The sequence below is a fragment of the Pelophylax lessonae genome (assembly GCF_965119305.1).
Source record: "Pelophylax lessonae genome assembly, chromosome: 8".
Lineage (NCBI taxonomy): Eukaryota > Metazoa > Chordata > Amphibia > Anura > Ranidae > Pelophylax > Pelophylax lessonae.
In genome coordinates this window covers 286,944,021-286,961,520 of record NC_138775.1, presented here as the reverse complement: position 1 = coordinate 286,961,520, position 17,500 = coordinate 286,944,021, and the positions used below count along the sequence as shown (strand labels likewise).

At 43.1% G+C, this 17,500-nt stretch overlaps 1 protein-coding gene across 2 annotated transcripts in view; it reads right to left on the bottom strand.

Moving 5' to 3' along the window:
- PLPP3 (phospholipid phosphatase 3) overlaps positions 1 to 17,500 on the bottom strand; it is a 100,503-nt gene that overhangs the window by 33,905 nt on the left and 49,098 nt on the right. Inside the window, exons 2-4 of one of the 2 annotated variants that reach the window (XM_082264825.1) lie at positions 13,136 to 13,293; positions 6,268 to 6,548; positions 438 to 495 (exon numbers count right to left, since the gene is read on the bottom strand). In XM_082264825.1, coding sequence (XP_082120951.1) covers positions 438 to 495; positions 6,268 to 6,548; positions 13,136 to 13,293 — 497 coding nt within the window. Of the gene's footprint in view, positions 1 to 437; positions 496 to 6,267; positions 6,549 to 11,445; positions 11,604 to 13,135; positions 13,294 to 17,500 lie in introns of both variants that reach the window. The other variant, XM_082264824.1, reaches the window with a different exon arrangement.

The following is a 17,500-nucleotide window of genomic DNA, read 5'->3' as shown; positions in this document are numbered from 1 at the left end:
TATATATATATATATATGTATATGTATATATATATATATATATATATGTATATATATATATATATATATATATATATATATATATATATATATATATATATATATGTATATATATATATATATATATATATATATATGTATATATAATTTTTTTTTTGCCATGTACGCAACTGTGCCCCATCTGCTCTGCCATGGGATGCAATACACACAGTTGCGTTGCTGCAGGCTAACACGGGAGTTAAGATTCCGCCATGTCAAATGCCTCTGAAGAGCGATCCACCACAGATCACTTTGTAGAGGGAAGAAAAAAAGGGCAGCCGCGTGTCTTAACAAAACCTCATTCTGTGTAAAAGGGACGACTTTCTCAATGAACGCACAGCTGATATAAAGAGTGACAGCGGTAAATATTGATTTATTATTAAATAAAGAGAACTTACCACCAGGTACAGCATGGTGTACATGGAGAAGGAGGCGTGGCCGGAGAAGAACGACTTCCTGCAAAACGAAAGTTAAACAAAATGAAACGTGACATTCCAATGTACTTTTCATCTTATGTCTGAGCAACATCTGACTTACTCCTTATCAGCTCATAAATCAATCAACATGCATGGACTTTGCAATGGGGAGGAGGCTGCCAGGCATCACTGAAACCCAATAAGAGTAGGAAAAGGGTAAGGACAGGGAGGGATGTTAGTAAGTACAATGGTGTGCAGTCCTGGGACAGCTCTGTCTAGTGCCCAGGGCAAGGATTCAGAACTGTGCCCCCTCCCCCTGTCCATTCTCCGCCTCCTTGCTCCACTGTGCCCGGGGGAACCAGACCCTCCTGCCCACCCCTTGTCTTAGCCCTGGTGACATAACAAGACAGTAACTATAGTTGCCCATGCAGCTGGTATGGAGCCTGGGGGGTGCAAGAAGGGGGTTCCTAACCGCTTCTGGACTGCTCCGTGCATATATACTGCGGCAGGGCGTCCCTTAAGCCCAATATCACATACCTGTACATCATGCGCCCCCTCCCAAGCGACCCGCTACCGCCAGAGCCAATCAGCGGAATCAGTGGACCCAATGTTTGCCGGCAATCGTCTCCGGGGGAGGCAGAACAAGTAAGGCAGATCGCCGTTCTGTCAGAGGGGAAGATGAGGATCTTGTGTTTCTACTAGGCAGGAACACGGATCTCTGTCTTCCCCCAGTCAGAGCACCTCCCCCACACAGCTGGAAAGCACTCCCTAGAAACACATATAACCCTTTGATCGCCCCTGGGTTAACCCCTTCCCTGCCAGTGTCATTATTACAGTAACAGTGCATATTTTTCCCTGGAATGATCACAGAGATCATGTGATTATTATTATTATTATTATACAGGATTTATATAGCGCCAACAGTTTGCGCAGCGCTTTATCCTTCTATATATAGGATCACATGTCTCTATGGTAATTTCACAAGCCACGCCCCCCCCACAGTTAGAATCACACCCCTAGGCTCACATTTAACCCCTTGATCACCCACAGTGTTAACCCCTTCCCTGCCAGTGTCATTAGTACAGTGACAGTGCATATTTATAGCACTGATTACTGTAGTTATGTCACTGGTCCCGCCAAAAGTGTCAAAAATGTCAGTTAGGGGTCCGATCTATCCGCCGCAATGTCGCAGTCCTGCTAAAAATCGCAGATCGCCGCCATTACTAGTAGAAAATAAATAAATAAAAAAAAACATAAATCTTTCCCGTAGTTAGTAGAAGCGATAACTTTTGCGCAAACCAATCAGAATACGCTTATTGCGATTTTTTTTACCAAAAATATGTAGCAGAAAACAAATTGCTTGAGCACTTGCCCGTTTGATGCCCAAAATGCCCTTTTGTCAAGGCAAAATTTCCGCAGTGGCGCCCATAAACAGTATGGCTGCAGGCCAACAGTGCAACTGCGCATGCGCCATTCCAAAAGCCTGCCAGGCTTGGGAAAGTGAGGCACTCGGTCTCACCACCTGCGCCATGTCCGCAGCCTCTGACTACCTCCTGCACCATGTCCGCAGCCTCTGACCACCACCTGCACCATGTCCGCAGCCTCTGACCACCCCCTGCACCATGTCTGTTGCCTCTGATCAGACCACCACCTGCACCATGTCTGCAGCCTCTGATCACCCCCCCCCCCCCCCCCCCCCGCACCTGCCCTATTTAAATCCCTGTTCCATGTGCCCCTTTTATACTTTGATCACCTGCCCCTCCAAAGGTCTTTGCACGGCCCTGCTGGTGAGCTACTGAGGACAGAGTAGTTGGCTGGAAATTTAATGGTAACATTTTTTTCCCTGCACTGTTGCCCCTCTTCCTTGACAACGTCTGTCCTCGTCTCTTGTCCTTAGTAGTGGACTGACTATACTGACAGTTCCCCCGCTACCTGTCCTTGTAATAGACATACTGTACATTACGTTACGATGAAGGACAGTAGAGAGGTCGCCCAGGGGCCCATCAAAAATCTGCTATTGGGACCCATGACGCCTGTGGATAAGCCTGAGAGATAAGAGATAAGAGCATACTTGGCTGTCATCGGTGTGATACATAATTACAAAACACTTTGTGTTGCAAGCGTGAATTTCAGATGTGTTACTAAGTATGAATCAGGCATGAAGTACGTAAGAAAATGGACAAGTCTTGTCTTATTCCGCCCCGGCTCCCTGCCTGCTCTCGAGCTATGAGGGTATTATGAGCTCCATATGAAGAATTCAAATGCCAGAATTCAGATCTAGCCTTTTCAGTCCCGGAAGATTTACCCCCCTCTTCATGACCAGGCCATTTTTTGCGATGCGGCACTGCGTTAATTTAACTGACAATTGCGCAGTCGTGCGACGCTGTACCCAAATAAAATTGATGTCCTTGTTTCCCCACAAATAAAGCTTTCTTTTGGTGGTATTTGATCACCTCTACGGCTTTTATTTTTTGCGCTATAAACAAAAAAGTCTGACAATTTTGAAGAAATAACTGTATTTTTTTACTTTCCGCTATAAAACATATTCAATAAAAAATTTAAAAAAATCAAATTTCTTCATCAATTTAGACCAATATGTATTCTGCTACATATTTTTGGTAAAAAAAAAAAAAAAAAAATCCCAAAAAGTGTATGTTGATTGATAACTACAAACTAGGGGATATTTTTATTTTTATTTTATTTTTTATTTTATTTTTTTGTTTTTTACTAGTAATGGCGGCGATCAGCGATTTTTATCGGGAATGCGACATTGCGGCAGGCAAATCTGACACCAAGGGGTTTATTTACTAAAGCTAGAGAGGGCAAAATTAGTCACCAATCAGCTTCCAGGTTTTATTGCTAAAGCTTAATTAAACAAGCTGAAGTTAGAAGCTGATTGGTTTTCATGCAGACTAATTTTTGCCTTCTCTAGCTTAAGTGACGTTTTTTTTGGGGACCAGTGACACCAATACAGTGATCAGTGCTAAAAAAAAAAAAAAAAGCACTGTCACTGTACTAACGAAACTGGCAGGGTAGGGGGTTAACATCTGGAGCGATCAAAGGGTAAATGTGCTCCTAGGGAGTGCTTTCTAACTGTGTGGGGGAGGTGCTCTGACTGGGGGAAGATTAGCAGAAACACAAGAGCCTCATCTTCCCCATTGACAGACCGGCGATCTGCCTTACTTGTTCTGCCTCTCTCGGATACGATTGCCGGGTGGCGGCGAACATCTGGTCTGCTGGTTCCGCTGATTGGCTCTGCGGTAGTGGCTCGCCGGGGTGCACATGGCATACAGGTACATGATATTGCTCTAAGGGTCCGCCTTGCCGCAGTATATATGCATGGGGCAGTCCGGAAGCGGTTAGGAACCCCCTAATATAGCCTCCTTGCACCCCCAGGCTCCATACCAGCTGCATTGGGCAACTACGGTTACTGTATTGTTCCGCTGATTGGCTCCGCGGTAGCGGCTCGCCGGGGCGCCTATGGAATACAGGTACATGATATTGCTCTAAGGGTCCACCTTGCCGCAGTATATATGCATGGGGCAGTCCGGAAGTGGTTAGGAACCCCCTAATATAGCCTCCTTGCACCCCCAGGCTCCATACCAGCTGCATTGGGCAACTACGATTACTGTATTGTTACACTACCTGGGATGAGACAAGGAGTGGGCAGGAGTGGCAGGTGCCCCTGACACAGTGGAGCAAGGAGGCGGAGTACACAGGATCTCCATCTTCCCCTCTGACAGAATGGCCATTCTGCCTCTCCTGTGAACGATCGGCGGGTGGCGGTGAACATCGGGTCTGCCGGACCTGCTGATTGGCTCCTACTGTGTCCAATCACAGCGGGAGCGTACACGCGCGCCCCAGACCCAGTGCGCGAAATCACAAACAGGTGATCTGCTTGGGGCAGTCTGGAAGGGGTTAATGCACTTTTCTCCATAGGTTTGAGCAGCTACTGAGTCACTCGTTATCAGTTCATAAATCAATCTATATGAGTGGACTTTGCACTGGTGCAGGGCGGCTGTGCCTCAATGACAGTGATAAAAACTACAAGGTGGGGAAGGGAAGCCATAAGAAAGGCTGATAAGACCAGTGGTGTAATAAAAGACATAGGCAGAAATCTGATTTAAAGGTCCACTTTACTGAGTATTAGTAGAAGCTGACGCGTTTCAGAGGTTGCGCATACTCTCCCAGGATAGCATAACACTTAAAGCCCAACTCCAGGCAAAAGAAAAAAAAGTTTTCCCATGCAGTGGGACTGGCAGGGCAGGGGTGTCAAACTGGCAGCCCTTCAGCTTTTGCAGAACTACAAGTCCCATCATGCCTGGGGGAGTCATGCTTGCAACTGTCAGCCTTGCAATGCAGGACTTGTAGTTTTGCAACAGCTGGAGGGCCGGCAGATTGACACCTGAGGTCTAGGGAATTGGAGAACGGAAATATACATCCCTAATCCTCCAATCCTTCCTACACAAGACTGATCCCTGTTGCTCCTGCCCCTAAACCACCCCCCCCCCCACACACACACACAGTCTAGTGGACTGTTCTTGATGTTGTTTGCAATAGGAGTGGAGGATCGAGTGAGTATAAGCTTGCTAGGGTTTCCAAATTTTAAAAACAAAGGACCATTTTATTTGTCCTTCAGACTTTAGGAGGGGCCAGACTGTGGCAATGGGGAGTAGTAAATGTCCCAGCATCAGTTGGAGTAAACAATGCCCCATCTTTGGTATCAGTGAGAGGAATTTTGCCCATCATTGGTGTCATTGGGAGGAATTGTGCCCCATTATTGGTGTCATTGGGCCCCATCATTGGTGTAATTAGTAGGAATTGTGCCCCATTATTGGTGCCCCTGGGAGGAATTGTGCCCCGTATGGGTATCATTGGTAGGAATTGTGCCCCATTACTGGTGTCATTGGACCCCATCGTTGGTGTCATTGGTAGGAATTGTGCCCCATCATTTGGTATCATTCATAGGATATTTGCCCCATCACTTGTATAAGTGGAATGAATTGTACCCCATCATTGATGTCATTGGGAGGAATTGTGCCCCATCAGTGGTGTCATTGTGCCCCATCAGTGGTGTCATTGGGCCAAATCGTTGGTGTCATTGGTAAGAATTGTGCCCCATATTGGTGTCATTGGGAGGAATTGTGCCCCATATCTGGTGTCATTGGGCCCCATCATTGGTGTCATTGGTAGGAATTGTACCCCATCATTGGTGTCATTGGGAGGAATTATGCCCCATATTGGTGTTATTCTGAGAAATTGTGCCCCATTACTGGTGTCATTGGACCCCAGCGTTGATGTCATTGGTAGGAATAGTGCCCCTTCATTTGGTATCAGTGAGAGGAATTTTGTCCCTTCAGGTGTATCAGTGGGAGGAATTGTGCCCCATCATTGGTTTTATTGGGAGGAATTGTGCCCCATCATTGGTTTTATTGGGAGGAATTGTGCCCCTTTGTTTGTTGTCAGTGAATGGTGTCAGAATGAAATAGTGCCTTAAGGGCCATTTAAAAGCGAGCACAGGGCCGCATCTGCAATCACCAATGTAAGCACAAGCAGCATTCTTCCCACTAACCCCTAATGATTCAATTCCAGCAGGGGTTCACTGAGACCTAACAATTATTTCAAGGGTTCCCCTGGGGTAAAAAGGTTGAGAATGGCTGGCCTAGGGGCTTCCTCACAGCCTACCAACAGGTTCCACCTTAACCCACTCCCCTCCCGTTCTTTATAACACAAGTCCTTTAGTCCGTTTTCACTTCAATTTTCTTTATATGGTAAATTCCTAAAAAAATATTAATATTTTTAGACATCCTACCTTGCTTCCATGACTTTATTTGGTAGGCCCGTACATGTGTAATCTTGAATATATCCCAAGGAACAGTTGATCTTTGTAAAATCCGGATTGCAGACCGCCATGAAGTGGGGTCTCAAGCGGCCGATGGACACCTTTGCAATGTCTGTGAAGGACTGACTGATGGCGCATCCGAAGATAAAACAGCCAACCTGCTTGTACAAGGCAGCCACGTAGGGATTCTGGATAAAGGAATAGGACCTCTCCTTCAAGTAGTAGATGCGGAAGAACTCTCCGACTATGATCTGTAAAGACAATGAGCGGTGTGGGTTATGGAGACAATGCAACTCAACAAACATGAAACATGGTGAGCCTAAAGTGTACCTGTTGCATACACATGGTCGAGCCGCCATTTTGTTTCCTTACCAGTGCCAGTGTGCAGAGACACAGCCAATTAATTAATTAGAAAAATCCTAATACCTCTATGTATGTATTTTTTTAAACTACTAGGATGGGTCATTTCCACTCAACACCATCCCAGTTCTGCAGGTTCCAGAAGACTTGGAACCTTAGATATAGAATGTATTAACTACACTGGCTCAACTGACTGGTATTTCGGGATTCTGAAGCCCCCAGTATGGCTGGCTAGTCTATGTGAAAGCCCCCAGTATGGCTGGCTAGTCTATGTGAAAGCCCCCAGTATGGCTGGCTATAGTTTATGTGAAAGCCCCCAGTATGGCTGGCTATAGTCTATGTGAAAGCCCCCAGTATGGCTGGCTAGTCTACGTGAAAGCCCCCAGTATGGCTGGCTAGTCTACGTGAAAGCCCCCAGTATGGCTGGCTAGTCTACGTGAAAGCCCCCAGTATGGCTGGTTAGTCTACGTGAAAGCCCCCAGTATGGCTGGCTAGTCTACGTGAAAGCCCCCAGTATGGCTGGCTAGTCTATGTGAAAGCCCCCAGAATGGCTGGCTAGAGTATGTGAAAGCCCCCAGTATGGCTGGCTAGTCTATGTGAAAGCCCCCAGTATGGCTGGCTAGTCTATGTGAAAGCCCCCAGAATGGCTGGCTAGAGTATGTGAAAGCCCCCAGAATGGCTGGCTAGTCTACTTGAAAGCCTCCAGTATGGCTGGCTAGTCTACGTGAAAGCCCCCAGTATGGCTGGCTAGTCTACTTGAAAGCCTCCAGTATGGCTGGCTAGTCTACATGAAAGCCCCCAGTATGGCTGGCTAGTCTACGTGAAAGCCCCCAGTATGGCTGGCTAGTCTACGTGAAAGCCCCCAGTATGGCTGGCTAGTCTACGTGAAAGCCCCCAGTTTGGGTGGCTAGTCTACGTGAAAGCCCCCAGTATGGCTGGCTAGTCTACGTGAAAGCCCCCAGTATGGCTGGCTAGAGTATGTGAAAGCCCCCAGTATGGATGGCTAGTCTACGTGAAAGCCCCCAGTACGGCTGGCTAGTCTATGTGAAAGCCCCCAGTATGGCTGGCTAGTCTACGTGAAAGCCCCCAGTATGGTTGGCTAGAGTATGTGAAAGCCCCCAGTATGGATGGCTAGTCTACGTGAAAGCCCCCAGTACGGCTGGCTAGTCTACGTGAAAGCCCCCAGTATGGCTGGCTAGTCTACGTGAAAGCCCCCAGTATGGCTGGCTAGTCTACGTGAAAGCCCCCAGTATGGCTGGCTAGACTATGTGGAAGCCCCAAGCACACTTTAGGGAGATATGTGAGAAGGAAACACTGCAACATGTAACATATACAGCATAAAAGCTTAGAATATAGATGGTGAAAAAGGTTGGGAGGAACCACTTGCAAGGGACAAAAATGGGGCTCTGCCAGGAAAAAACAAAGATCCAATAAATGTTGGACAGTTGATGGAAAATTGCTGAGTGGGGTAATTCACACTGGGGTCCTAGCTAATGTGTTTTCTATTAGGCAGCCCATTTAAAATAAATGGGTTTGCAACACATAAAACATCCAAATAAATGGACATGCACCGTTTTTGGCAACACATCACACCACAATGCATGGTGAAGTTTTACTGTACATTGTGGTGCATTGAAATGCATGTGCATTGGAGGTGCGTGGCTCTAGTTGATTATGGTGCCAATGCACTAATGCACTGCAGTGAAAAGGTGTAAATGGCCCCCATGGTGTTCTCTGCATTTGTGGTTTTATTTTTTAATTTTTTAAGTGTATTTGCTATTTGTGCACTGTGCTTTATTTTTATTTTTGTTTCTATTTTTATTTTATTTTATTTTTTAATTTGTTTTTTTTTCTTTTCTGTTTATTTTTTCATATTTTATTTTTTCTTGCTGTAAAAAAAAAAAAAAAAAATTAGTCAAATTGGGGGCTGTTGCTTCCCCATTGACATTTCTAATAATTGGCAAAATTTTGCCAAACACTACTGATACAAAGGAAGGATCTCCAATATCTCTGGATCCCATTCAATGCTACAGGGCAAAAGTTTTAGGGACTTTTTCTTTTTTTTTTTCACTTGTTTTGGGAATGTGAAACATTTTACTCATGTTTACTTGCACCGGTGCCACAGCGCGTAAGCTACAGCCACAGAGATCTATAATTGTGGCTTGTAGAGTTATGAGAAAATGGATCCATTCCAGAAAAAGGAAGGGACTTAGTCTGTCTTTATAAAATTATACATGCCCAAACCGAAAAAACAATACAGACATGTATAGTGTTTACTAATCTGGGGACAGATTTGGTGAGAACACCACATTGAGGTGCCATGTCCATCGCTGAAAAAAAAAAAATGTTATTGTTTGGGGAAGCCCAATGGCCGTCCTCCTTTATTTGTTTATCTGTCAGTCCCCATCTTTCCTCTCTATCTGACACCGGCTCTGTTGGTGGTCCCAGGGATGGACCAGATGTAGCAGCTTGTAAATTGGGGAATTAAGTCTCTGCCAATTAACCGCTGAGGTGTGTTTCCATTTTGCAAGGAAAACATGGACCAAATAACAGCAAGGAGCAATCTGACCTCTCACACATGGCATTAGTGATGGGGGGGGGGGGGGGGGGTAATTGGGAACAATTTTAAGTACAATATTGTATCTTATTTCCCATCACTACTGGACCAGAGCAAGAAGATAGCTATTCAAAGTATTTCTGTAATAATGTTCATTTAAGTTCAAATGGTCTAATTTTTACACATGACTAAATATGCTTCAGGGGAATTTAGAAAACTCACAAAATTGACTCCGTCTAAGTGTGCATAAATGACATAATTACTTAATTAATGGAGTCATTCTTAGATGCCTTAGGATGTCCTAATATTATCTTATATGAGATAAGATATTTATTTTTTATTATATGATTATATTATTATTATAGGATATTTATTTTTTTATTATATGATTATATTTTTATTATTATTATTATTACTATTATATTATTTATTTTTTATTATATTATTATTTTTATTATTGTTATTTTTACATTGTATTTTCTATATATAAAATGTTTTTTTTTTCAGTTTCCTATTTATTTTATGTATTTATTTTAATTTTTTTATTATTGTTATTATTATTTTTTTGTAAATTGCTTGCATTATTATTTTATGTACATTTATTTATATTTGCCTTATTTATATAGAGTTTTTTTTATTTATTATATTCAATGTTATAATTTATTGTTATTAATATTATACATTTTTTCATATTTATTATTATTTTTACAATTCATTTTCTATATACAAAAATTTTTCTGTAGTTTTCTAAAAATTAAGGGTTAGGAGGACCTCCATGGAGAGCTCCACCATCAAAAAGAGGTCCTTAATAGTCCTTCCCCTAGACCAAGAAGAAGGGTATACATTCAGTAAGGGAGGAGGGTCTAAGCTTTGCCAACCCTTAAAGTGGACATAATAATAATAAACAGTCTCTACATATTTAAAGGCAAGGTCTGGGTGGGACCGCCTGTAAAGTGGGCACCTTTTAGAAGCAGGGTCTGGTCATGTCAATCCAAAAAGTTGGTTGCAATGAGCAGTCCTCGCATATTTAGAGGTGGGGTCTAGGCTGGACCAACCCGTTAAGTGGACATGATTGGTGGTCCCTACATTTTTAGAGGCAAGGTCTAGAGGGCAAACTTGTAAAGTGCATATGATGGCACTTCCCACATATTAAGAGTTAGGGTCTAGGTAGGGTCAACCCACAAAATGGACATGATGGGTGGTCCTCACATATTTGGAGACAGGGTCTGGTTGGGACCAGATTGTAAAGTGGGCACATTTTAGAAGCAGGGTCTGGCCTGGCGTGGTCCCCTAGATGCAGGGTCTAGACTGGAACAACCTGTAAAGCAGACATGATGAGTGGTTCCTACATATTTAGAGGCAGGTCAAATCAGGACCAGATTGTAAAGTGGGCACAAGTTAGAAGCAGGGTCTGGCTATGACCAACCCAAAAAATAAATATGATATGCAGTCTCTGCATATTTAGAGGTGGGGTCTATTGTTGGACAAACCCACAAAATGTATACGATGGGTGGTCCCTACATATTTAGAGGCAGTGTCTAGGTGAAGCCAACCCATAAAGTGCACATGAAGGGCGGTCCTAACATATTGAGAGACAGGCCACATATTGAAAGCAGGATTAGGCCATGACCAACCCAAAAAGTGGATGTGATGGGAAGTCCCTGCATATTTAGAGGTGGGATCTAAGTTGGACGAACCCATAAAATGGATATGGTGGGCGGTCCCTACATATTTAGAGGCAGTGTCTAGGTGAAGCCAACCCGTAAAGTGGACATGAAGGGTGGTCCCAACATATTTAGAGGCAGGGCACATTTTGGAAGCAGACTCTGTCCATAACCAATCCAAAAATTGGGTGTGATGGGAAATCCGTGCATATTTAGAGGAGGCATCTAGGCTGAACCAACCCATAAAGTGGACATGATGGGCAGTCCCTACATATTTAGAGGCAGAGTCTCAATGGGACCTCCCTGTGAAGTGGGAACGTTTGGGACTCTCCCACCTGGAATATGGGTGGAGTTAACAGCATTTCGGGATATGGGAGCATAATGTTGGTAACTATGGACTGGTAAGCTGCAGTATATTACTTTTTTGTGGTGGCACCATCAAAAAAGCTTCCCATTTTCTGCCCCAGCAGGTTCCCTCTTGCAGTCGGAATGGAAAGAATATCCTGTAAAAGGCAAAAGAAGACAGAAAAGAAGGATTTGTACTGATTGGAAGCTTGAGACACTTACAGCGAGGACGGAAATTAAAATGCCCACAGCGGATAGCACAGCATCATTAATTGTCTCTCCCGGTTTGATGGGGTACTTGATGCTTTCATCGTCACAGTAAAACCCCCGTTCATACGGCCGGATTTGATTAGATTCAATTATCAGGAAAGGCAGGGCAGCTAGCGAAAGAGCAAGAGAGAGACAAAACAAAGAGATCGTCAATGTGATGATGCAGGAGAAACATTACACGCAACAAGGTAGCGCAACCGCACGCGCCGTCTGGGCCAACGCAACATCTGGTCAAAGAGGAACTCTGGTCCATAACAGCTGTGTCCCGGGTCAAAGGACTTCCTAAGAAGCAAGACTCCCATTTTCTAAGTCTGAAATAATTTTTCTATGTGCTCACTGCTCAAAAAAAGGACTTGAAGTATAACTAAAGGCAAAACCTTCTTAGTTTTTAGATAGAGTGGAGAGGGATTAGAAGCCATGTCAGGTTTTTATTGCTGTCTGTGACCCTGTTGGGGAGATTCCGCCTCTCTATTTGTCCTGTTTAAGCGTGAAAGTGAAAGAAAATCCTAGAATCCCAGGAATGGAAGGGACATCTTTCAGGCAGCAGTTTGTAAGGCTTTGAGTACATTTACTAGCCTCATTCCAAAGCCTGATGAAGGCGGGGGGGGGGGGGGTATTGAGGCCCCCTGTAACGCATGTAGCCTACTGTCAATAAAGGTTTAACTGGACTTACACTATAATCGTGGCACTCCCACTCTCTCCACACTACTCAGATGACTTTGATGACCTCTAAAGATACCCTGCATGATGTAGAGCTTCCTTGAAAATGTAGTTCTAAAGTCATATCCTATATCAGCACTCTCCCAACACACCTATTATGTCCTGGAGACATAACAGGAATTAAGGGGACCTGGATCACCTGCCAGGGGGCCCTGTGGTTCCCTGTGCAGAGGGTTGACATTCCAGTGTCTTCCAGTGGGTGTATGCCAGCAGCCAGCATATCCCAGTAAAATCAGTTTCCACCTGGTGCTGGCCGCTGGGAGGGTATTTAGGTCCTCCCCTATTAGTCCCCCTTGCTCCAGTGTTGTGCTGCTGCCAGATCCTGTTGCCATTTATCCTGATCTTGTTGCTGCTTTGTTCCTATTCTCCCTTGTCCTTTTTCCCAGTTTTGTTACCTTCACCTCCAGGTTCCTGAGTGTAGCCAAGTAGATCTGGCCATCCCTGCTGCTGATTCCTGATTTCCCCTTACTTCCTGTACTGGTGACAACCAGTAAATGTTGCATTTTCTATCACTTTGTGTCTTGTTAACAAACATAAAGGGTAAATCCCATTAGTGGGGACTTAGACAGCAATAAAAACCCTTTCACACTCCATCCAAAAGTAGACTGGAGACACTTTAATTGTAACGTTACAAGCTGAGTTCCTCTTTAAAGCTGGCCACACATTTTACAACCTGATTGTATAATCTCCTTTTATTTGTAGCATGGGGGGCCGCTCTGACCAAAATGTAGTTTAAATGGGATGTTTTTTGTTTGTGCTACATTATTTTGGGCAAAGAGATTGCTCAATCAGGTTGTTACCCATATGGACAGCTTGACTACAACCTTCCTGCAGTCTGCAGGTGACTGAGGATGTTAGTGCCACCTTCAGATAGTCGCGTGGGCCCAGGCAAGGCTACCGTGCCGCTGTGCTTGTCACTTACAGTAACCAGAGCCACCACAACCCCAATTGAAAGGAGCAGTGGGATCGGTATGGTGCTTCTCTTAAACTCATGTCTTATGCTCCCATCACTGCAGAAAAAGCCCCTCTTGTAGGTCGGGATAAGGGAGGTGCAGTTCGTCACCACCGCTGGGGCACAGGCTGTCAGGACAAAGGCAAAGAGGTCACAAATTACAACCCGCTTCCCACACATTGTCGGTCAGTGACAATCAAAGGGTCAGTCCGTCCATGATGGACATTTCGGTAGTGGCCGGAGGCCAACAGCCCGAGTCGCGCAATGGCTTGTAATGTTCCTCAGGTAGGCCGGCGGTGAAATATAATAGCTGAAAAGATGAACAGCCGGCAACCTGAAGTCATCCAGTTGCAAAGATATTAATTTGCAATAGGGTAAATACGTTTACGTCTTTCGGCCGTAAGCCTATGACTAAGGCCTTTTGGACGAAACGCGTAAGTGTATTTATCCTGTATTCACCCTGTAGAAGAAAAAATTCTTCAGGTTGTTAATCCTTTCAACTATAGTATCTAAGTGTGACCAGATGACACTTTTTGCCTGAGCACCGATACCTCAACTGCCTTCCAGGACCCCGGTCAAAGCAGTGCTTTTTCCGTTGCAGGCGGTGAAATATAACTGCATAAATTACAACATGAGTTGTCCTCCTGAGCAAGTAGGCGGAGCCGGTAACCAGGCTGCAGAGAATTTGCCGTCGGAAACCTCTGAGGAACATAAGAAGCCGATAGGTGACTCAATGGAATCCTTCAGCTAAGTGAAATAGCAAATTTTTATGCATTGAGTTTGCATCAGACAGCCCATTTACTAAGAATGGGATGCCGAAGAACCTCAACGTGTGAAAAAAAATTAGGCCCAATTCGCACCTACACATGTATGTTACTATGTGCATTGACACATTTGCAGACATGCAATTTAGGGGTGCCTTAATTAAGTTCATATGGAACCCCAACAGACACCCACACAGCAAAAAAGATACCGGTCATGCTACATTTTTTTTTTTTGGCACATGTTGAGGATCCATAAGAAATAGACAGTCACAGGCATAAACGCATGTACTGCAACAAGCGTGGGCGCAGAAAGTAACACCTGATAATGTGTGCCCATAGATGTAAATGTGCCTGTAGTAAAAGCTGCAAGAAATGGGGACACATGACAAAAAGACAATCGTTTTCAAATAAAAATAATGTTGAAATTTACATGAAATTATAAATATAAAACAATAATAATACATATATATAACAATAATAACAACAAAAAGACGTACAGTAGAACCATGAAACATACAGTGTGAACTTTGGAATAGTTAAAGCGAGGAGCATATGTAAGGAGTACCACAAATGTAAAGGGCCACTTTACCACTTTACCACTGACCGCCAATGTAAGGGGCATTCTTCCCACTGATCACCAATGTAAAGGGCATTCTTCCCACTGACCACCAATGTAAGGGGCATTCTTCCCACTGACCTCCAATGTAAGGAACATTCTTCCCACTGACCGCCAATGTAAGGAACATTCTTCCCACTGACCTCCAATGTAAGGGACATTCTTCCCACTGACCACCAATGTAAGGAGCATTCTCCCCCAATGACCACTCATATAAGGAGCATTCTTCAGACTGATTACCAATGTAAGGCTCATTCTTCCCACTGACCGCCAATGTAAGGGACATTCTTCCCACTGACCACCAATGTAAGGAGCATTCTTCCCACTGACCACCAATGTAAGGCTCATTCTTCCCACTGACCACCAATGTAAAGGGCATTCTTCCCACTGACCACCAATGTAAGGGGCATTCTTCCCACTGACCTCCAATGTAAGGAACATTCTTCCCACTGACCGCCAATGTAAGGAACATTCTTCCCACTGACCTCCAATGTAAGGGACATTCTTCCCACTGACCACCAATGTAAGGAGCATTCTCCCCCAATGACCACTCATATAAGGAGCATTCTTCAGACTGATTACCAATGTAAGGCTCATTCTTCCCACTGACCGCCAATGTAAGGGACATTCTTCCCACTGACCACCAATGTAAGGAGCATTCTTCCCACTGACCACCAATGTAAGGCTCATTTTTCCCACTGACCACCAATGTAAGGAGCATTCCCCCCCAATGACCACTCATATAAGGAGCATTCTTCAGACTGATTACCAATGTAAGGGTCATTCTTCCCACTGACCACCAATGTAAGGAACCGTCATTCTACTGATCACCTATACAAGGGAAATTCTTCCCACTGACCACCAATGTAAGGGGTATTTTGCCCACTGACCACCAACATAATGAGCATTCTTCCTCCCTCTGGCCACCAGTAAAAAGGAGCCTATATCTTACTGACCACCAACATAAGGGAACACTGCCATGACTCCCAAAGTTATGGGGTCCTTCTTCCTCTGGCCACCAATGTGGGGGGGGGGAGCACCCCACTCCACTGACCATCAAGGTACAGGGGGCCCCTCTCCACTCACGGTCAATAAAAGTGGAGGACTACCCCAGCGCTGCATGCGGCTCTTGCATGTACAAACTGATTGCAAATAAATTGCTGATACATTTATTCCATAGATCTAACGATCAATCACTCTACTAGATTGCAAATGCGCTACTAAAAAAAAATCGCCCATCTCCTCCTATTCTTTGGCATGAGCATACAATCGGAGTGAAGCCCGCAGGGGACCAAATACAGTTTTGTTGTGGATGGAATCTCTCTTTTCTCCCGTGATATAAACTATAGAAGCTTCAGTCTTATTTCACTACCTAAACATCCTGCGACACGGCCAACTTGGCCCGAATGTTCAGTTCGGTGTGCCAAGAGTTTGCTAAGAGTTGAGCGTTTGTAGAACAAGCCGGGCCAAGCCGGTAATGAGAACCTGCAATGCAGACTGATAAAACCCGATGAGATCCAACCAATCAGACAGCGCACGCCGATGAAAACAGCTAAGTGGGGGTCTGGATACGTGGCCCCACCAGCGCTGTGATGATTTGGTTTCCAGGCTATTGTACAAATGGTTCGCACATGGAGAATCTGTCAAACATATGTATGAGACAATAGACTTAACCTCTTCATTGTAACAGCAAAGTGTATAAAAAAAAAATCCCTGATCTCCCCCCAGAGTAGTACAGTGTCTCTATAGTGACACTGAACTACTCTGATGAAAATATGTAAAAAAAAAAAAATAATAATAATAATATTAAATAAAAAAAAAACAGTTTAAAAAATAAATACATTTTAAATATTGAATAAATATTGAATAAAAAAATATTTAAAAAATCGTTTTTTTCTTTTTTTTTCAACTTGCTGCCACTAGTCACTACCAGATACTGATCTACCAGATCTGCTGCAAACAAAATGTAAAAAACAAAAAAAAAAATCCCTGATCCCCCCCCTCAGAACGGTACAGTGTCTCTATAGTGACACTAAACTACTCTGATGAAAATGTGTAAAAAAAAAAAAAAAAGAAATAATAATATTAAATTTTAAAAAAAAAAACAGTTTAAAAAATAAATACATTTTAAATAATGAATAAAAAATATTTAAAAAATAGTTTTTTTCTTTTTTTTCAACTTGCTGTCACTAGTCACTTACCAGATACTGATCTACCAGATCTGCTGCAAACAAAGTGTAAAAAACAAAAAAAAAAAAAAAATCCCTGATCCCCCCCCCCCCTCAGAACGGTACAGTGTCTCTATAGTGACACTATACTACTCTGATGAAAATGTGTAAAAAAAAAAAAAAAAAAAAAGAAATAATAATATTAAATTAAAAAAAAAAAAGAGTTTAAAAAATAAATACATTTTAAATAATGAATAAAAAAATATTTAAAAAATAGTTTTTTTCTTTTTTTTCAACTTGCTGTCACTAGTCAGTACCAGATACTGATCTACCAGATCTGCTGCAAACAAAGTGTAAAAAAGCAAAAAAAAAAAAAATCCCTGATCCCCCCTCAGAGTAGTACAGTGTCTCTATAGTGACACTAAACTACTCTGATGAAAATATGTAAAAAAAAAAAAAAATAATAATATTGTTACATTTAAAAAAAAACAGTTTAAAAAATAAATACATTTTAAATATTGAATAAAAAATTATTTAAAAAATAGTTTTTAACTTTTTTTTTTTAACATGCTGTCACCAGTCAGTACCAGATACTGATCTACCAGATCTGCTGCAAACAAAAAGTAAAAAAACAAAAAAAATCCCTGATCCCCCCCCTCAGAGTAGTACAGTGTCTCTATAGTTGACACTAAACTACTCTGATGAAAATATGTAAAAAAAAATAAATAATAATAATATTACATTTAAAAAAAAAAACAGTTTAAAAAATAAATACATTTTAAATATT